Below are 22,933 nucleotides of genomic sequence, written 5' to 3' on the forward strand. Positions count from 1 at the left end.
ATACTTGTTATCAATTTTACCAATTTAATTTGAAAGATTAATATTTTAAACTAATTCAAAATACTGAAATGGAAAAAGTTTACAAATAAGTGGAAAAAACGAAAAAAAATTTGTTTGTAAATATTTTTTATCCACGTGTTGTGGAATTATTTTCAAGAAATACAATGTTATAACAGCAGGGCACTATTTAAAAATTTGAAAAAAAAAGTGAGGATATTGTCCTATTTATCCTCTTTATGGACAAATTTCAAAAATATGGAATCTTTAAAATTGACCATATGAAAATTAATTGAAGTTAACGCTGCGTCGCATTAAATGTAAAAATAACTCAAAAGTTTTGTAAATTAAGTCCGCAAACGTACCTTGGCACTCTCTGTGTGAAACACTTGCTCAGCAGCGAATAGGGTCTGCAAATTGGTAACGAGGAAAAGAACACGGGAATCGTATAACGCAGGCAGTTCGTCATGAAGTTCCGAATTGAGTTGTTCGTAGGTACGCTTAGCTTCCTCCAGTAATTCTTTTCCTCGAGAAACTTTAAGTTCGTCCCGCTTCCTTGGATTACATTGCAACGATTGGAAGTTGTGTCTCTGGCTATCGTAATCTACGAGCTTCCGTCCACGCTTGTCAATCTTCTTCTAAAAATTCCAAAGTAGTAAGGATTACCAACTCCATTGTGCAATCTTAATTACGTTATTGTTTTAGTACATGAATCAAGAAGCTATAACAGAACTGAAATAAGACTATACAAGGTATTTCATCTAATTTGTTTATCTTCATACATTTATCATTTTCAGCCGCACAGACAAATTCACTGAGTAATTTGCATTCTTATCCTCAAGGTCATTATATAATATTCAAAATCGTCGACTTTTCTATGCATTGTCGATATATTTAATTATTATTACGCTATTATACTTTGTCGTTATGATTAATATTTACATTATATCTTTTGATAAAATGTTTCTGGTAAAGAATTCATACATATAACACGCACGTTCCTACTATCACATTTAATGTTTCTGTTTCACCTTTTCAATAAAACGTTTAGCATGTAGAATATGCTAGTAAAGGTTGATCGTTTAGCTTTCGAAAACCCTGTATACGAATTGTTTGGAAGATTACTCTGTTTCCTACACAAAATTTCGCAATAATATACAGGGTGTCTCAAAATAACTTCGACCTCCGGAAATGAGGGAGTCCTGGGATGATTTGAAACAATATTTTCCTTAGCAAAAATGTTATCAGAGGCTTTGTTAACGAGGTATTAACGAAAAACCCCGACCAATTAGAGCGCGAGCCTGCCGGATGATCTTCCGCGGTAGCGTTGGATACGCGTTCCGATTGGTAACCAACGCTACTGCGGAAACTACTAATTCTATGTACACCCACGAGCAAACTCAGCTTCCACTAGGGGGAAAAAGCGGCGTAGAAGAAAAGTCTTCTACCACTTGGCAAATTTATTCCAGGTAGGGAAATAAATGTTAAATCGAATGTTAATTTGGCATACATTTCAGTAATTCCAAATACCAAATGGTAGGAGGCTCTTTCCTTACGTTACTTTTTCCCCTAGTGGAAGCCGAGTTTGCTCGCGAGAGTACACCTGCGAGCAAACTCGACTTCCGCTAGGGGAAAAAGTGAGGTAGGCATCTGAACATTCAGTGCCGTGGAGCTTTCGAATACTCATCGATGAGTTACAGTATTGTTACTGCTAGGGGTTACGTCTGGGTTAGGGCGTCAAATTGAAGGGTTCTTGGCAGGACTATAGCATTTAAGACAACGCCCATTGGGGGGATGATCTATGTATATAATGTGCTTATTTTTATTTTCAAAGCAAATTATTGATTTTATATTAGTTACAGACAGTTTAAGAAAAATAAATTGGTCTATATTTTCGGAATGGAACGTTTGGGGTAGTCGCGACCAATGTTGTTAGATTTCTTTAGTCATAAACTTTCCAATGGTGTGGCGCATCCCACAGTGGATGTCAGCCTAACTGCTTCAGTGCAGCCCTATATATTTCAGTACGTTTCACAATCACTTAGTGGCAATATGATTCTTAGAAAACGAGAACCTTATTACGCATTCTAGATTACTGAATGTAACATAAACAGAAATGTCAGTAGTTTACAAAGCCACTAAGTTGGGGAACCTAACCCAGAACCTTATTACGCATTCTAGATTACTGAATGTAACATAAACAGAAATGTCAGTAGTTTACAATTGTGAAATGCAATTTGTGTTGTATGCGTATTTTTGCACAGGGTGTCCTAAAATGATGGGACAATCAGCAATATGCATATTCCTCATGCAATACAAATCGAAAGGTCCTTTTGTAATCAGTTAAGCGAACTCTAATCAGCTGAGCGTTGAACCAGACGTACGCGCAGACACAGTCAAGAAGCCGATACCAATAACATGGGTCGTAAGCTTCTTGACTGTGTCTGCGCATACGTGTGAGTTCGTTTAACAGCTAATATCTCGGAAATGGAGATTTAAATTTGTGACGTACGTCACCAATGAGTGAGAGGGAGATAGATGCCGACTCAGTCGGTATGCCAGGGACGTTTTAAATAATGAGTGAGCGTAGGGATTGTTTTCAATATCGCCTTACTTGTCGTTTTTCGACGGTCATCCCGTATAGAGTTTAATTTACCTTACCTCTAACTATATTTACCTATGTATGTGTATTCGGCGGATGTGTCTCATGTACGGTGCCGTGTTTAACGAAAGGGGTTTAGAGCCCTCGCGTACGATCGGTCCCGGTAGAGTAGCAGCTTTTACAGAGAAGCTAAGCCTGGGACGGGTTATTCTCAACGGAAAAGTCGCACCCGTTGGAATAACGGCTTATTACAGGCAAAGATGAGCCAGGACAGGTTTACTCTCGATCCCAAAAAATCGGGCCCAGTGTAGGTAGTGACTTATTACAGACAAAGCTGAGCCAAGGATGGTTATTTTCGATGAAAGTCGGGCCCAGTGTAGGTAGTGGCTTATTACGGACAAAGCTCAGCCAAGGATGGCTATTCTCGACGAAAGTCGGATCCCTAGTGTAGTCTTATTACATACAAAGCTCAGCCAGAGGGATAGGCTATTCTCGTCGGAAGTCAGACCCATTGGATTAACGGCCTGTTCAGACAAAGCTGAGCCAGGACGGGTTTATTCTCGACCCCAAAAAGTGGGTGTGATTACCTCGGTATCGGTGAACCAGCCGGTAATCGGTCCTGATGCAGTCGCGATCCGCGCTTCTTATGGCGAGCGCCGTGCAATATCGCTACCGAGAAACAGCGAGAGGTCCGGTGCCATCTCGCGGCCGCGCTCGCGTCTCATCTCACGCTCGTGCTTTGTGACACTTCATCACAAATAACAAAGCGGTAAAGGATTTTTCGATTTGTATTTGCATGAGAATATGCATATTGCGGAATGTCCCATCTTTTTGGGACACCCTTATAAATGGCTAACAGTGTGCCTTGTAACCCAGTTTTTACATATCTGAGCATTGATTTAGAATGGGATTAAATTATAAAATATTGTGTTTTGTGTCATTTTACATTCTCTACATCGAACTTAGTGTGCTTAACTTTTATTATTGCTAATATGTATATATTTTCATAGTGGTTTATTATTGATTTGAAAAAGCTACTCTTATTTTATTCCTCAAATAATGCGATCGTCAACAACAACGTGTACTTACATACAAAACATTTTTCATGCAATTCTTCGATTCTATTATTTGTTATGAAACACCTTGTCTTCAAAATTTGATAAATGTTAATAATAAATCAAGAAAGTTACAGAATTCAAATATTTGTGGACTTTGATTTTTTTATTACGTATGTTGGATTAAGTGACAAATAATTAATTATAAATGATAAACATCCCACTATTATTACCACGGTTTGTTAATTAATAATAACTCTGGATTATATTTATGGAAATCAAATAATTCCTTAGAATAATAATGAATTTTACATGTGTTATTATTTTCTACAAAATTCTGCCATTTCAATCTAAAATTTTCAATGTTGAGCTTAGAAAAATCTAATGTCCACAAAATTTAGAGAGAAGCTTGTGTTATTTGTTAGAAGGTCAAATGCCAGAGTTTCATAATATTAAGAGTTAATAGTTGTGCATTGTGAAGTATTTTTAAATTTAAAAAAAAAAACAACAGTGCCATCTATTTCAACGCATTTCAAGCATTAATTTTTCATAATGAAATAAATCTGACTACTCCTGTTTGTCCAAAGTGTGGTTAGAGTATATACGTGTTATACGATTAACTGGAAGTTAAAATGAATAATTCAATATTTTTTAAATTAGCATAATTTTGAGAAGCAAAGTGTGAAAAAGAAATAAGGAAATGTTTATAGCAATATATGTTGTACCCTCATCTCTGGAAATTGACTCTGATATGTGTTGAGAGGCACGAGAACTTGATCTGCAAGCTTATGAGTGAAGTCTTGCCACAGCATATCTAGATTCTGAGCCTGCACATACAATAGATCATGGCCAGTCCACTGGCTCTCATATATCTCATTCAAGGAATCCATCAGGGTCTTTGACGCTGCTTGCACCGCTGTAAGAAAAAATTACGTGATTTAAGTCTTATGATGCACTTTTTTAGATTAAATTTACACAAAGGTAATGGTCTGCTTTCACGATTCTGAATCATTATTAAATCGTTCTACGAATGAATGTGTTAAATTAATCCATTTTTTGAGGTATACGATAATCTTCCTCTGCGACTCAAACATATACAACTCACAACGAGCAATACACTATCGATCTCCTCATAACTGCATTACCATTCATACCATATGCTTTGGTTGTGTTTAAAGTAGGAGAGACAAAGCAAAGTGCTCATCTCGGCGGCGACGGTAGATGAATTTGGCGGCTGTTCACTTAAAGTCGTTTTACCGTTTCTTCTGATGAAATTGGCGCGGACAAGTATGTTTTCATAAAATAGGTGGCTCATTCCACGCTAAATCGATCACATTATACACCCGATATCAGGAATTTTGTACGAAATGAAATATGTTGTAGGTTGTAGTCTTCGTGAAAATGGAGGGGGGAGGGGGAGTCATAAATATTTAGTTTAAAAAATACAAGCCTTTCAGTTTTGCGATTTTTACCAATTTTCTTGAAAATGGTTTGTACTTATGAATTTATACCTCGGAAACTGTCTATCGTATTCGGTAGATTCCTCTTTTGTTTTAATCGAGGAGGATTAAACTTCCTAAATAATTTTTTTTAAGTCGAAAAATCATTTTTGCAATACTAAACATTATAAACAAATTATTATTTTGCAAATTTTGGCTCGAGGTCACGATGTTAAAAATCCGAACAAATAATTTTCCATAAAATAAGCCTATCGGTAAGATGATACAATCCATATTAACGTCGCAGTTGGCTATTAAATACAGTGGTGAGCTCCAGTTTAGGTAAAAGAACCGGGCGCTCCACTATTACGGTCGACTACCGTACCGGTACCGCTCCAAATTACTTCAATGAGTTCTATAAATAATATAAAAGTGTCAATGATAATTTATAATTTATACAAATATAAAAAAAATAATTAAAATTTATAATATAATCAATAAATAAATAATATAATATTTGTACTTTTTTGTTCTTCATATTTATATATTCTTTTATGATGATATACTATTATAATTTCGTACTGATATTGCTTTTATGTAGTCCTCATTGAAATCTTTTTTATAATGAAAAAATTGAAATTCCAGTTTTCCGTATTTTATATTTCGACATGTAGTCTTCACGTACAAATGTACAAGAAAACGGATTAACATTTTACCAGAAGAATTGAAAAGAGTGCTAGTTTTTGGATGTAATGTTTAAACAGATAGATTATTCTGGAATTCAATCATATAGCTGGATTTCTTATCAAAACACACACAACATTGCAAATTATACCGTTGTTATATCTCTAATAGTTTTCGAGATAATTGGCTGAATACAGTTAATACTCCTAAATTTGAGGGCTGTTTTCACCCCCTTAATATGTATAAGAACAGCTAAACAGAAATACGTATCAAATATTTTTATGAGAACCACAATCTTACAGAGTTGTATCAAAATCGGCGATTATCAATTCGGGATGTTCCTTTGTGATTTCACTCTGCAACGAGGCCAAAGCAATTAGGCCATAAATAACCGAAACGTACGCTCTGGCCTCTGATAAGGTGCTCGGACAGGGCCAAGCAGCGTCAACTCAACACGAATTTATCGTTTATCCGTCAAGATCGAATAAGCAGTAAATAATATAAATATAGGATAATTATATTTTTATGTAATTCATGTGGTTATTCTTTGCTATACGGATAAGGAAAATCCGAAAACAATTCAAAATAAACTATGAATTACATACATCAGTGAGGGTCTCTCGAGCTCCAGCGACAGTTACTATGGTAGTTAAATGTCGGTAAGAATCTCGAGCTCAAGCTACCCACTTTTTGTCAGTAGCCTATCGATGTGAGTCAGAAATGACTCCGGCATCGGCCTCAACGTCCAGTACTCAGTGGGTTAAGCGCAGAGCGCTGGCGGGATGATCGATTGTTTCCGCGCATCTCACGGTTTTAAATACTTAGATTGCCAGATGTTTAAAAAAGTGTTTTCCTAATAATGTATGTGAATGTTTCGGGCCACACATAAAAGCTTGGCGTGCCGCAGGTTGAATTCGGCTGTACTAGAAACCCGTGACATTTTACAATCATAAAAAATTTACATGACAAAATTGAAACTTGTTTCACTCATGAGCGAGGGTTCTGATACGATTTACCTATGCCCCTTCAGACACAGAGAATTCAAAGGTTCCTATATTTTATAGTTGATCTATATTTGAAACCTGCTTTACTCTCGGCTCAGACTTGGACAGCTTTGCGCTGTTTTTAACTATTGTTCTACGTTTCTGTGTGACAAAAAAAATATTGTCGATACAGAGTAATAATAAAGGCACAGAAAAATTTCTGGCCTTGACGAAATATACCCCAAGAATGATTTGGAACAGGAAAGGAAAAAAATAGATTCTTAATCTGTATGAATGTGGCTATAGATGGTAGTAGATTTATTGACATATCTATTATCGTTTTCCTTTATTTAAAAAAAAGAAACTTTTCCTGATTTTCGAGCAATATTTGATTCATTTTCTTCAAAAGGCTGCTATTTTAACAATTTTTCATTCTTCTTAATGATTCTACTACCATAGATAGCCACATTCATACAAATTAAGAATCTCTTTTTCCTTCTGTGCTTCAGAGAATTCTTGGGGTCACATTTTGTCAACGCCAGTAACACTCGATTGTTTTTCAATGTCCCCAGTCTCAATTCTGTCTCAACAGTATTTTTTCTTTCGTCGTCACACAAAAATTTGGAGTAATAATTGAAGATATTATAAAACAACTTCGTAAACTGCGAATTAACCTTTTGAACAGTTTTTGTGCCAAAAAAATGCACAAAAAGTCATGTACTTTACGGCCTCCTAAGGTAAAATCCCCGCATAAAGAGTTAGTCCACTGTGGAGCTCAAAAATGAAAGCTATCGTTTGGCAATTTTTTGGCAGATATGGCGAAGTACATGGGAAATCTATTAAAAGTTGTTTAAAATAGCTTTCATTTTTAGTCTCCAAAGTATGCTAACCCCTTAAGCCACTATAGTATCTATCAGAGTACTTAACTGTGTCGAGGAATTATGTAAGTCGACCTGACTTATAATTGTCCTACAATTTAATTTTGTTCAAATATACTCACCTCTAACACACCTGATGTAATTATTGAACTCTTTCTGGAGTCTGTTGGCGGCATTTTGTTGTCTCATGAAGTTCTGCAGATGTTCGTCGAATATGTCATCCGCAGTTCTATCTACCTTTCCCAGATTTTGAAGGAACTAGAACGAGAAAGAAAAGCCTTGAACTACATAATTTAATTTCCACTGATTCTTGAAATATACAGTACTTTTTTCTATCAATATGTTATACAGATTATCACCGAATTGGAAATACAGGGTGTTTCAGTAAAGCAGGATTTTTTAATCGTTATAAGAAAACACCAAATTTATTAAAAAAATCTTTGTTTATTTATTATAAATTATATGGTAATTATATATGCAAAATAATATCTGATAAATTACCATCACAAGTTTATCTACAGGTAATCATTTTTTTATCAACTTTTTCTATAATATTTTCGCATAATTATAACTTAATGTTTTCAATAGCACTCAAGATTTCGTCCTTGAATCACTGGTTTAAAAAAAAACAACATTCAGTTTGACAATTGGCAGACATAATACAATAAAATCCCGCCTTGATGAAAGAATCTGTACAACTGAAAAAGGAATGGTGCGGCATAAAGAAAGAAATCAAAAATGTTACACCACGAATTTACGATGATACGGTTTATATATTCTTCATTGATTTTATCATGTACTAGCTATCAATTTGTAGTGCACGTGGTGTCAGATAACAGGTGTCAGAAAATTTAAAGGGTGATTACTGTGTAGAGAAGCACGGTTTGTTACTCGTTACAGTTAGAATATTTAATTGCAACACTTGAGGTGTAAAGGTAATATAGTAATGCCCGCTTAACTATCGCAGAATTATCCTTACAAATTCTTGGAACTGTTTGCACAGGGCGAGCATTGGCATTATCTGTGACGCGTGATCGGCAATGATTCAACTAGTACTGAGTCACCGAAATAAGAATAACATTTTCATATTCTTTACTTTATAATTATGGTCTTCTTTCAACCCAATTGCTCAGATTTTTCCAGTCAATACTGCACTTATACTACTACTGGACCCGGAAATGGGAGACTCGCGGGGTGATTTGAAACAAGTGTTTCCTTAGCAAAAATGTTATCCGAGGCTTTGTTAACGAGATATTAACGAAAAACCCCGACCAATCAGAGCGCGAGCCTGCCGGCCAAGTTCCCACGGTTAACGTTGGTTACGCGTTGCAATTGGTAGCCAACGTTAACCGTGGGAACTCAGCCGGCAGACTCGCGCTCTGATTGGTCGGGGTTTTTCGTTAATATCTCGTTAATAAAGCCTCGAATAACATTTTTGCTAAGGAAACACTTGTTTCAAATCACCCCGCCAGTCTCCCATTTCCGGGTCCTCCACTGTTATTTTAAGCGCTGATAAAACATGGTCTAAAGCACAAAATCAAATGAATGACTATCTAAGCAGAGTTAGTATTTGGCTTTCTTTAAATCAATTATCTTTAAATGTCATAAAGATTACATTTATGACTTTCGAAATACACTGTGATAGTGTGCCTGTTAATATGAATATTAACATAAATAATGAACCTATAAAAAGAGTTGAGCAATATAAAAATTTGGGAGTTCAATTCGATTATCACATGAAATGGGATAAACATATTGATTGTCTCATCAACAAGACTAAATAACTATTATTTATTTTTTCCAAATTAGTCAAAATTATGCACCCAAATTCTTTAATCACAATTTATTATGCCTTATTTCATAGCATCTGTAATTATGGTGTTCTTATTTGGGGTGGAGTATATGATAATGTATTGAACTCCTTACAAACTATGCAAAATAGATTATTAAATACATTAATGAAAAAGTTAGATAGTCTCAAATTACCTCTAACGTTTAAACAATCTCTTACTTTAGGAGCTCTAATTTATTTCTATCTTCACATCTAACAGAGCTATGCCCTGGCCCACTTACTTAGAATCATCTGTGATCATTTTGTATTATACTTATAGCTTTACACATATTTTTACCTAATATTAGAAAAAATAATCTTTTTCACAATGTCGATATTCTACACTTTCTATTTCACAAAGTCAGTTAATTCTTATGAGTTACATACTAAATTCATACAGTGCGAAATGATTTCCCATTTTTCTCAAAAGAGAAAGCAATTCAGAACATTATCTTACAAGGGAAGGCACGGAAGTGTCCCCCTCCGATTTTGATGAAACTTCGTATGTCTATTAAGCAGTCCAAAATAAGGGATACGTATTTTTTGTATCGTTTGAGACGCGATTTTAAGGAGTGAAACCATCCCTCAAAGCTTCGATCCGAAATTTTTTTATTATAAACAAATAATATTTTGGACAATTTGTTAGCGCCATATTATTCTACATAACAAAATCGCAAACCTCGTCCATTAGAAATTTTTATGCATCTCCTCTAGTTTTCGAGATAGTACTTTCGGGTCGAAACTTCGAGGGGTGGTTTGACCCCTTACAGTCGCGTCTCAGCCGATAAAAAAAAAAACGTATCTCTTATTTTTGACTGCTTAACAGATATACGAAGTTTCATCAAAATTGGAGGGGGACATTTCCGTGCCTTCCCTTGTTAGTCGTTCGGATTTACTATATACATTAAGATTATCGACACTGATGAAACTAAAAACAGCTAATATAAAGAAAATGTTCACTGATGTTTCATTTGACACTTTTTGGAAATTTTTGCATTAGACTTCTTTACCGATGTTTTCCGTTTGTATAGCAATTTGCGAAATAGTGAAATGGGACCATAGTGGCATAATAATAGCGTTTTAACGGAAGATTCGCGGCGTCTGCTCGTCTATTAATAAATTTGGAAGGGACCATCTATTTTGGAAACCATAAGCCCGTTCAAACTGAATTGCAACTGTCCTGAGCATATTGTTGACCTTTACGCGTGTTGCCATGGTAAAAAAGTAGGGAAAAAACGTTGGACATTTAAGAAAAGCTCACGCTTGTTGCCTTGATCTTGTGCCAAAACGGAAACAGAAAAAAGATTGGGTCATTCGGGCTTTCTTTTTCAGCTTATTGCGTGACGATCTGGTTTTCCTATTTATATCATTAGCTTGGTATACAGGGAGTCTGCTGAAACAGCAACTTCAATACGTTCCGTAAAGTCTATCTTGACAGAAAATATATTAACTATTAATGAAATAATTAATTTTGCAAAGTATCGGAGGTAAAACGCTGTTCGCAAACAATATTGTATTTTATAACTACTACTCGACCTTTTCGCGAACACAAACGGTTAAAAAATTTTTTATCGCTTGTTCAGTTCGTTAGTTATACAGCTATGATTTATTGAACATATATTAACAGCTATGATTTATTGAAAAAATATTGTCACTATATTTCAAACGGCTGTAAAATCAACAATTAAAAAAATATTGAGAAATCCTTCGAGTTGTCATTTTTACGGGAAAAACGTAAGGAATCGATTGGCCTCATTTTCGTGAAACTCTAATGAGAAATACGGAACTTTCAATTGAATTTCGATCGTTAAAATTTAAATATATATAACAGTTTCACTGTTGGCACTTTAACCCTTTTAGTGCCGGAGGCCGATATATCGGCTCTTGCTGCACTGGCGAGAAGTGCCAGAGCCGATATATCGGCCCGCGACTTATAGCGCTTTACTATTCGCATTGCGGGAGAACTCTATCTCAAAATAAATTTATAATACGTTATAAATGGTCTAATTTCATTACGAGAGAATTAAAAAAAATAGTTTTTCGTTTTAACTCTTTGTGGACGACGACTTTTTCCTATCGCTTGGAGCTAACGAAATCTAACAACAACACCGATGGTCGCCGCTCAGGCGACATCCGACCTGCGGCGTGAATCGCCGTGTCGTTGGGCCCTTATCGGAACATGTCGACAGCGTTTTATAAACAACTGTTTGAAGACTCTCACGAAATAAGATCGCATTGCCGCAGCGAGACGTAGGATCGGTTAGTTTTTCTTCGATCGTTGTCGTGAGCAGTATATTTCGTTTTGTCCCAGTGACAGTCTGATTATATCACAAATATATTTATGACAACATAATTTTGTTTCAGCAATGTTATATTACCTATAACAATTACGTATTTCGGAAGAGATAATCCGTCCGGCGCTTACCATGTACCTTCGAGTTATTTTTTATGTTTGTTATGTAATATTATTTATCTTGTTACAAAATATATCGGAAATGCAAAGTATATACTTTGTAATAAATGGTCTATATAAAATTATGATGAAAAGATGACTTTTTGTATGTGCAAATACGTTTTGTAAGAGAGAACTGGACTTTTACTTTCTTTATGATCTTTTATACCTTTGTTATTTATATAATTTGCAATGAATATAGAAAAACTAGTGTCATTGTTTTGTTCTCTATTTCGTCCTTAATATACTGCTTTTTGAATCATGTAAATATTGTTTCTTGTTTGGTTTTTATGACCATTTTCCCAAACCCTAGTAAAACCGTGAAATTCGGCCGGTTATTTTCGCATAGGCACCTCTTTTTCGCCTGGCACTAAAAGCGTGAAATACGAATATCTACACAGTTACTCGCTGGAATTAGTTTTTGGTCATTTAAATTTACAATTGAAACTATTACACATTTTTAACGTGCATTTAACCCTTGAAATGTAAATTCGAATATAACTATGACTATCTAAATTAATTTGACTGTTATCTGCTAAGAGTTAAATTAGAATACGAATGTAGCATATATACTGATACACCAAAATGGCCGGTGGAATTTTAATTATAATTACAATAAGAACAGAGAATATTATCAAACCATACAAGTACACGCGTTGTGCTTTCTCAAATATGGGAACACAACTACCTACTCACAGAGATTAACAGTTCCCTAATAGCGTGACGTCGAATGGTAGAGAGCGTGGAAAATATTCGGGAATCGTTAGGAATCGAGAGGCGTTATCGCCCCTCCAATCCGTTGTATTAGTTCAGGCTCCTTTCGTTTCTCACTTCGGAGAGGCATCTCGACTCAGCTGGTCGAGCTAACGGAACCATCCGAGGATGTGTCGTCCATCTTTCTTTCGTCGAACCGGCCGTTTCATGAGCCAGGGTATAGGTATGCCGAGACAGTTGACCGATACCCGTGATCAGTCTGCCTCTTTCAGGCACGTATAACGGACCTTTTCAGGCAGAGGTGCTTAACAGAGGCCTTAGCGTTCAGCTGAGAAAATTATGGGCCAATTATCCATTGCTAACGATTTGATCTACAAAATTTCTATTAGGTCATCTCACGTATACAGTGGCGGCTATATACTTACGTACAAGTTGTATTTTAATTTGCAACTCGGATACAATATTTGCTTAGAAAGCTTTCAAAACTACGGAAACTATATTTTAATAAAATCTGAACCCTTGTTTAACTCACTAACAATAAAGTTTTTCTTTAATTCCAGGAATTCAACAAAGAGTATAGCAAGATAAAGGTGTTACAGGTGCTCTTAGACCGATTTGGATTCATGATATACCATTTGATAGTTTGTGTCAAGTTTCAACCCTCTATCTCGACTAGGGGGTAGTAATAGGAAAAATTTGGATTATCGGCTTTTCCTCTATTTTCCCTGTTTAATTACATGCAAAAATTCAGTAAAAAATCTGATACATAATATTTACCGGTGCACGCGTTAGAGAATTTTTCGTGATTTTTTACTTGTGTATTCTAGTTATGAAAAATCAAAAATGCTAAAAAGTGCTGAAAAGTTTTCTTTTTATTGATGTTTCCAAGGCACTACATTTATTCTTTCACAGTAGGCATATATTATCGTAAGTAATGGTCTCAATTTTTTGGAGATTTTTAGTAGGGTGCGCCATAATTTTAAGAATCAAAAACCGATTTTATCGATGTTTTATACATAAAAAAGTAACCTATACTTTGAACTTTTATATTTCCTATATCAAGTAAATATACTATACGATCTTAAATATTTTCATATCCAGTAAAACAGTATATAAATTAGTAGAAATTGAATTAACTGAATTAAAACCGTGCTGTATCCACTATATACTTCAATATTTACCGGACGGTAGCAGACCCTGCTACTAAGTTTTTTTGAACGTGGTTCCAGCCCCGTACATAGTACTAAGTACTTTTTATTACACTTTTATAATGTTTTTAATTTGTAATTAAATAACAATAAATATTATGATTGTTGAGTGTATAGGGTAGGATAGTCGTATTGTTAAGGATGTCATTAAGACAAGGTTTATGAAGTTTTTATGCACATTGTAAGTTAAAATATTCTTAAATAATTACAGTTCGTTGTCACTTAGTTACAAATTTCAAAAATATGTACTGAATGTAATGAAAAAAAGCTCAGTACTTCGTACAGGGCACGAACGACGTCCAAAAAACTTCCCAGCGGTTCCGCAGTCGACACGCTTAGCCGGTACACCAATAATGCTATTGGAAACCTAGTAAATATTTTAGTATATAATGGGTACAGCACGGTTTTAATTTAGTTAAATTGAATTCTACAATTTTTATACGGTTTCACTGGACATGGAAATATTTCAAATCGTAAGTATAGTATACTTACTTAGTAAAGGAAATATAAAAATTCAACGTATGGGTGACTTTTTCATAGAAAAAACGTCGAAAAAATCAGTTTTTGAATTTTAAAACTACGGCGCGCCCTACCAAAAAATCTCCAAAAAATTGAAACCACTACTTATGATTATATGTCGCTACTGTGAAAGAATAAATGTGGTGCCTTTAAAACTTCAATAAAAAAGTAACTTCTTTCAGCATTTTTTATTTTTTACAATTAGAATACTCAGCTAAAAAATCACAAAAAATTCTCTAATGCGTGCCCCGGTAAATATTATCAGATTTTTGTACAGAATTTTTACACGTCATTAAACAGGAAAAAAAGAGAAAAAACAGATATCCAAATTTTCCCTACTCCTATTCTACGGGTTGAGATAGAGGGTTGGAACTTTGCACTTCTTCTATATCTTTAGCTGTTATGTCCCACTGTTTACCACCCACCTCTTTCTTGACAATCTAATTCATGAAAATTGAATATTTTAAATTCATGAAATATACCAATAACCTAAGTTCCACAAAAATTTTTTGCGAATATCTAAGAAACTAAGCCCCAACGACGGGTGCATATATAGGAAAACGTTGTTCAGAATGTTGACCTTGAGAACATATGGATGTCAAGGTCAAGGTCAAGGTCATCGGAGCTGGGTCACCTTTTGTAAATAATTACCATAAAAACACACACAATATTGTAAATTATGTGCATTAACTTCGGCTGGTGTCGTATACCTGCGATCACCTGGGGACTAGGCGCTACCCTACCAGAACAGGTGCTCAGGCTGCAGATGTATTTCCGAAAAGGTGAGTTCAATTCAATTTACTGGTGATTCTGTTACGTTCCGCCTGGCGGGCGTTACGTTAATAATAATTTTGGATCCTGGCTCGTTCGATGTGCTCAAGCACACCCTGTTTAACCTTACCTGTGTACTTTATCTTGGAAACGAGCGGGTAAGATAAAGGAAATTGGTCCCAAGTTTGGTTAACAATAAAGAGGGTTTATTATAACGAAAAGTAACCGAAACAATGAGGACTTAACACACCGAGGATGATGAAAATGAATGGTCTCGTGTTCCCTTCTGGCTATCGTTTGAGCGGAAGACTCGCTGGACAGGATCGCTACACTCGCGGGATACCTGATCGCCGGTTATATTCTACACTTTGTATGTCCGGAGTTGTACCCTCACGAGCAAACTCGGCTTCCGCTAAGGGAAAAAATGGCGAAAGGGAAGGGCCTCCTAAAATTTGGCATGGGGAATTATTGAAATTTATATGAAATTAACATTCAATTGAACATTTATTTCTGTACTTGAAATAAATTTAGTAAGTGCTGGAAGACTACTCTTCTACGCCACTTTTTCCCCTAGCGGAAGCCGAGTCTGCTCGTCGATGTACAGTGGACTCTAACTATATTGTCATGGTCGGGGCTGTAGGGGAGTAAAATGGCAATGAGTTCAGAGCCCCCTCCATGCTAAGTTCTATCGCAGAGCTGCATAACTTCTGCTCCCGGAGTCAGTGACTCACTACTCCGGGGGTACCCCCATTACGCGGCTCAAGCTGCCTCGTCCGCTATATACAGAGCGTCGCATGCTACGGAGAGGTCTTACCGCTGGCGGTGTGGTGGGAAGACCTCTCCCCATACGGGCCCCACCACCGTAGCATGCAATGCTCTGTACGTAGCGGACGAGGAAGCTTAAGCCGCGTAGTGGGGGTACCCCCAGAGTGGGGCACCGACCCAGGGAGCAGAAGTTATGCAGCCATGGACCTAAAGGACAGTGCCTTGTTCTGCGGTAGTGTGCCGAAAGACGAAAGGGGAATACACCGTCAGCCATCTTGTGAGGCTAAGTTTGTAGTGCACTCTGCAGGCGAGTTTAATTATTAATACGAGCGTGATTTGGCGTTACTTGGTGTGTTTTGTAGTACATTTGATTTATTTATAAATCTAATTATAAAAATGCCATCTTGCATTGTGAAATAACTGTATAATCATAGAATACACCTCAGAAAATGTATTATACAACAATATATGTTAAAGTAAAATACCACCATATGTCTAAACAAAGTGAACATACTTCACTCAGTAAAAGATCCGATTTTAATAATCTTATCTTGTTCTCTGGTCTTTATTGGCTCTATATATTAAAACTTCAGAGATGTATATATTATTATAGAAATAAATATATATATAAGGTTTATAAAAATATTTGTAACTTTATGAAACATACCCTTAATGATAAAACTTAACACGTAAAGACAAAATTATTATCCGATTTAGTTAACTTAAAACATATTTGCCGCAGCATGATCTAGTTGGCAGCACTTTGTTAGCGGCACAATATGACTGAAATGGAGTACCGTACCCTCCCCTGAGAGCTTCAGTCCCAGCGTCCAGAAGTCTACTTTATGCACCGTCCTTTAGGTCCATGTATGCAGCTCTCTTTTATCGTCATAGCTTTGACCTTGGCGCCTGCGCAAAAGCTGGATTGTGCTGGTGCGTCGGCGTACGCAACGTGGTGGGAGAGCGAATTTGTGTGTTCGAAAGTACGTGTGAAGGGAACGTGCCTCACGTGGCAATATGTTTAGTGGCAATATAGTTAGAGTCCACTGTACTACGCTTGCCTGTCGGGGCCGCGCATAGACACGATATCGCGTCGCCGAATGACGGCGGAAACTTAGAGGAACCCCGAAACCATACAGCAGAGTAACTGTTCTCACTCTGCTCGTCGCAGCGCATGATAAGAAGGTTTACTACTACGCATCTATGCTAAAGAACGCAAAAAGGCACCGCCTCGACTTCGAACAGGGGTTTTAATATGTTCTCCTAATATATATAGCGCGCATCTCTTTTGTTTATTAATTTGTATATTTAGTAGGCTCGTATATAATTGGATTAATCATTTGTATTGTTTTAGATTAAGTTTGTAGTATAAAATAGACTGAAAATATTCAATAAATAACGAAAAACACGTAGACTTTTCTTTCTGTCTAATCTGACATATTTTCAGAAAAAATATGGAGACTGTCTTCGAGCTGCTGTTTATTATATTTAACAGTCGTGATGAAGAAAACAATTACACTACATTCTCCCAAAATGTTAATATACACAAATTATTTTCGTCTCGAACCAAAAATATTTAATTAATACATATTAAATAAAAAGTAGTTAATAAATATTGGGTAAATAACAAAATACGTATATTCATTTTCCTGGATCACAATTTGTTTCAATAAATATAAAACAAATAGTTTTGCCTAGCTAGCATCTGCAATCGAAACACTGCGTCGTGCCAAACTTTGTCGAACGCCGTTTCTATATCTAAGAATAGGTCTGTACAGTCCGAGTCGCGCGCGTTTGCCGGTTCTGTAAAGGTGGAATTTCCTACAGTGAACGAAATTTCTATAAGAATGCTACTGTATTTAATAAAAATTTGAAGTAATTCATTAATACAATTAATGGTTCGGTTAGTAATAATGACGGAAGGATAGAAAATAGGAAAAAAATACTAAGAACTGAAAAAACCGTTATATCTTTGTTATAAACTATATATAATAATTTGACGTACAGGAAAATGACGAAATTTGTATAGGAACAGTACATTAAATTAGTACAAAAAACAAAAATTATAATATTAATTAATAACGGTGCATATACTTCTATCATTACGTTTAATCATTTTGAGTATTCGATTCTTTATTCTCTATATATAATTGCCGTTTTGAGCTCCTTTATATTATTATACTGCTGTGCGTAAAACGTGTCAGTAATATTTAAATCCGTCTAAACCGTTTAAATACAATTTGTTCTCATCGAAAAATATTACATCTTGCACTTTTATGCTACTGCGTAAGAGATGGTTTTTCGTCCACTTCAATCTTTCATCTTGCTGCAATATTTGTTGGACACGTCGTGTGGTCATCGACGAATCCAAATCTCTTGTCACTTCACTGGCAGTTTTATTTCCAGTAGTAATTGCTTTAGATATTTGTAAATGGTCACGCCTTATTAATTTAGCATTGCCACTTGTAAAGGGTGGCCCAGCGGGTAAACCGGATTTAAATTTCCCAACATTTTTTTTATATTTAAGTTGGCAACCCTAATGTTTGACATTTGTCATCTGCATTCATTGAAGTTATACCTCGTAGAAATGTTGTCTCAACAGGATGGTGCCACATGCCATACAGTTATAGCAAGAAAAACCATCGATTTGTTACGACAACGTTTATAATGATTTTCACCGTTTTTTGACGCATTTTTAAATAATTGTGAATACGTAAGTAGAGATCTTTAGGATAGATAAGCCTGCATCGCAATATGCAGCAATTTTTGCTTGTTCTAATTTTGAAGCTTTTCCAAGTGGCATTTCCGTTTAAGAGGAAATGTTTAACATATTACTGTATATATTTAACAAATACGATATTATAACACTGACTCTCTCAAATGTTTCTTGTACAAATGTTGAGACAGAAGTAAAAAATGTGACTGGTCTTATAGAAATTACGCACTGATTTCGACAGAGAATAATTGTTTTTATAAACAACAACGGAAGACTCGAAGTTTGTTTACACAAACAGTTCCGTAATAAAGACATTGTAATGTTTGTAAGGTTCTAGACTTATGACTAACTGAAATTTCGCCCACTTGGATACCGCTATAATGAAGCATGCTTGCTTTTCTATAAGTGATTTCCAACTGTCACGTCGAACAGATCGGCTGCTTCAGTAGCAGTCTGGACGCAAGCGCCCACGATCGGTTCATTACAAAACATACAAAAAATGTTCGGCAAATTTCTGTTTTTTAATTTCTTTGTCAATAAATGATAACTTAACCATTTGCTCTCCAAGTCACTTTTATTGTAAACGATTAGAAGCCTAAAGATATTTTTGTTGTCCGTCCCGAAACGTGTAAATCTATCTTTTAACAACGATTTATACGATCTACAAAATTTAAATTGTATTTGTTAGGGTTTAGTTCGCATTGTAATAAAAATAACTTTCTTGTATCTTGCGGTGGCGCAATAACAGCGCCAGTCGAGTGCAAAGGGTTAATAGAACTGTACTATAATCGTAATATAACAGTAATTGCATTACTTAAGTCAGCGCTGGGCAGCGTAGGGGCACCTCACCCCTTCCAGCCTTTCTTTCACACCGTGTGCCTTCGTAAAAACAAAGAAGCCCAGACTCTTGTCTCTGTCACTCCATGGTAACGGTGGACGGTGGTGGGGACAAGTTTTAGCTCCCGGGAACTAACTTTGCCCACCGCTGACTTAAGTTATAGAATAAAACTTTTACAAATTACCTTGCCTTAAATGTTAAAAGTAATTTTTCTTCTGCTGAAATCGAATATTTCAATCTTGTAGATCAGGCCTGGCCAAACATTCGCCCGTGTAGACACATAAATAATAACACCAGTCCCCACCACTCGCTTCTGTTGTGTTGTCATCCTCGGGCAGGAGGTGCGCGCGCATGCTGACTGTCTCCACTTCCCGCACTCCCGAAGTCCCCACTCATCGGATCTTGGCGACACACGTTGTGACATATGTAGTGACTATGTGTTGGAAGTGGGGCAGTCACATTATGCGCGCGCACCTCCTGCCCGAGGATAACAACACAACAGATGCGAGTGGTGGGGGCTGGTGTTATTGTTTATGTCTTTATGTTGCTCCGCGGCCGAATGTTTTACCAGGCCTGAGGTAAGGTAAGCAAGAGATCGGGAAGTCGTACGAAAGGCGTAGAATGCCAATGTAAGACGCGCGATTCTATGCAATACTTTTCCTTTTGTATCTGTTTTTATCTACAGTTAAGGTGAAACTGTCGAAAAGCTACCTACCCTCCGATTTGGGTGATTTTTGGATATGTTGTAAAACTCGACATTTTGAACAATTTTTTCCCATACATATAACGGGGGGAGTTGCTTAGTTTCCGAGATATTCGTGACAAAGTGCCGGTAGTAATGCATTGAATTAGCTTCGCTTAGCTTAACCTTGGCTTTCGTTTATTTGACTGATACAGAATAAATGATTCATTCTTATTTAACAGAGGTATTAACGTGAACGGACGTTTAATTTCGTAGAATTGCAACTCTATTAGTATAATGCTTCAGAATTGATTAGACACCGCTGAAGAAAAAAATAACTGTCTCTTTTGATAAGTATTATACTGATCAAAGTTGGTTAATAACAGTTCAGGAAAAAAAATAACTATCTTTAACCAACTCTGAATTACTTTTTTTTCTTGAGCTGTCTCTAACACACTTTGAAGCACTATACTAATCGATTTGGAATTCTATGAAATTAAATGTCCATTCACGTTAATAACTCTGCTAAGAATGAATCATTACTCTGTTGCAGTCAAATAAACACAACTATAAGCAGAATTCAATGTGCTAGTACCGGCAGTTTTTCGTGAATATCTCGGAAACTAAATAACTCCTCCCGTTATATGTATAGGAAAAAGGTGTTCAAAATGTCGAATTTTACAACATATCCAAAAATGATCAAATCAGAGGGTAGGCAACTTCTCTGCAGTTTATCATAGTTAATATTGGTTAATATAATAACCTTGTATCACTAGGTCACTTTACCGATCCTGGTCATCGACGGACGAAATGGTTTACGGTAGAGTAGCGCCCAGTCCACAGGTGATCGCAGGTATACGACCCCACCAAAAGTTAAAGGTCGCAACGTTAAGGGCGTCCGGGTTATTGGACCGAATATGTATTCACTTCACTGCACGGTCACTAACGTGTTGTTTCTACGTTATAAAGATTGCAGGACCCAAATGGGGCCGATTGCTCTTAATTTAACAAGTGTTCCATGTAGCCACCACCAGTGTTCACGCAAGTTACAGCGCGCAGAATTATTTGTCGCTGAATTCGCTACAACATATCTTGAGCAATATTGGTCACTGCAGCGTGAATTCGCGCAATGGCTTCTTGAGGAGATTCCACCAGCTGACGGTACATCTCGTTCTGAAATGATTGTTGTATAACAAATAAAAAACGTACGTAAAAAAAAGAAGAATACTTATAACAAAAATAAGTATAAAGTAACAGCAGTAATCAAATTACCTTCAGATAGGCCCAGAAGAAAAAATTCAGCGGATACATACGCGAACGCTTGCACCATTCATTTACAACCAGAACATCGCGTAATATTCCCGTGAAGTGAACATTTCTGTTGCCCGATCGCTAATCGACTGACAGAATTTTTCCGAAGGGGTTTCCTCAACCTCAAGTAGTTTCCCTTCGTTCCATTCACGACAACAAGATTTAAGTAAAAAGAAACCAGCATTCTAAGTAGACACGTGCTTTGCAGAAGTGCAACGAACGAACCATCGTACAGTTTCACAGAAGCGCGTGCTCCGTTAATTTATTGCCAGGGTACTCATTGCTTCGAGATAGAAAGCAGAAACTACATTCTTTTCCTCAGGGAGAAGGAAAAAACAGTTTTCATCGACACATGTTCAGTTGACGCTGTTTGGCCCTGTCCGAGCACCTTAGGAGAGGCTGGAACGGACGTTTCAGTTATTTATGGCCTAATTACTTCGACCTCGTAGCAAACGGGTCATTTCATGCGAAATCGGACACTTTTTGGAGCATCATTTCGGATTTTGTTCAAAGTTGGATATGTTGTAGTCTTTAGCGATATATGAACGTATCTCGGAGAATTTTTGAAAATTTTAAGAATTGTTGATTTTACAGCTGTTTGAAATTCAGGGTCAACCTTTTTTCAATAAATCATAACTATTGAATCAACAAACTGATCAAAATGAGCTTTGCGGGTACTTACAGTGGAGACATAAGGGTAACAAATAAAAATTATTTCAGTTAAATAAAAGATTCCTTTTAACTATTTATTTTGCAATTGTCAATAATTGCCCTGTTTTTATACCGAGGAACTATTTACAAATTTTTTGAAAATGAGGATATAGCCCTATTTGTCCTCTTTATGGACATATTATTTCGAAATTAAACGCTATTATTGCGAATGTGCGAATGGTAACCATACTGTCGGGTTCTGTTCACACGTAGATGCCTGCAGAAATTCTCCGTAAGCTATTCAACGCCGAACAGGTGACATCAATAATTAACGAAGACAGTGACGAAGATTGACAACATTATACAGGATTTTTACTGCAATTTATCAACAACTGTTCAAGGTACCAGATTTAAAAACTAGTTTGAACAATACCGTAATTGACAGAATACTTGACAAGAAAAACAGTGACATAAAAAGCGCTCCAGCATCATTTGTACGTATATTTCAGGTTAAAATATTTTTTAAGTCTTCTTAAAACGTTTGTAAATAGATATTAATCATTGTCATATAGTTAGGAACTTACAAAATATATCGTTAGTAAAGAAAAAAAAATGAATACGAGGAGGGCTAGATCCTACGTTCAAAAAGTTGACAACGGTTATGAGTCCGACATCTACTCGCTACGTTACCGGCGCTGTTGAGAAAGCGGTCGATAATTTAGAATATACGCGCACGACGTATGAAAGTTTCAATTGATTGAGTTTACATATTTATTTTCTGTCATTTCTATGTTGTTTTGCTCAATGTATAAATATTTACGATTGTATAATATAAAT

The 22,933-nt window shown here is 36.2% G+C and overlaps 1 protein-coding gene across 2 annotated transcripts in view; it reads right to left on the reverse strand.

The window, feature by feature from the left end:
* The window catches only part of LOC107189715 (amphiphysin), a 32,163-nt gene that overhangs the window by 6,296 nt on the left and 2,934 nt on the right, over positions 1-22,933 (reverse strand). For both annotated transcript variants that reach the window (XM_015578310.1, XM_015578309.1), the window contains exons 2-4: positions 7,761-7,896; positions 4,380-4,570; positions 363-635 (exon numbers count right to left, since the gene is read on the reverse strand). In XM_015578310.1, the coding sequence (XP_015433796.1) occupies positions 363-635; positions 4,380-4,570; positions 7,761-7,896 (600 nt within the window). The remainder of the gene's footprint in view (positions 1-362; positions 636-4,379; positions 4,571-7,760; positions 7,897-22,933) is intronic.

Source organism: Dufourea novaeangliae, unplaced genomic scaffold (genome assembly GCF_001272555.1).
Source record: "Dufourea novaeangliae isolate 0120121106 unplaced genomic scaffold, ASM127255v1 scaffold162, whole genome shotgun sequence".
Classification (NCBI taxonomy): Eukaryota; Metazoa; Arthropoda; class Insecta; order Hymenoptera; family Halictidae; genus Dufourea; species Dufourea novaeangliae.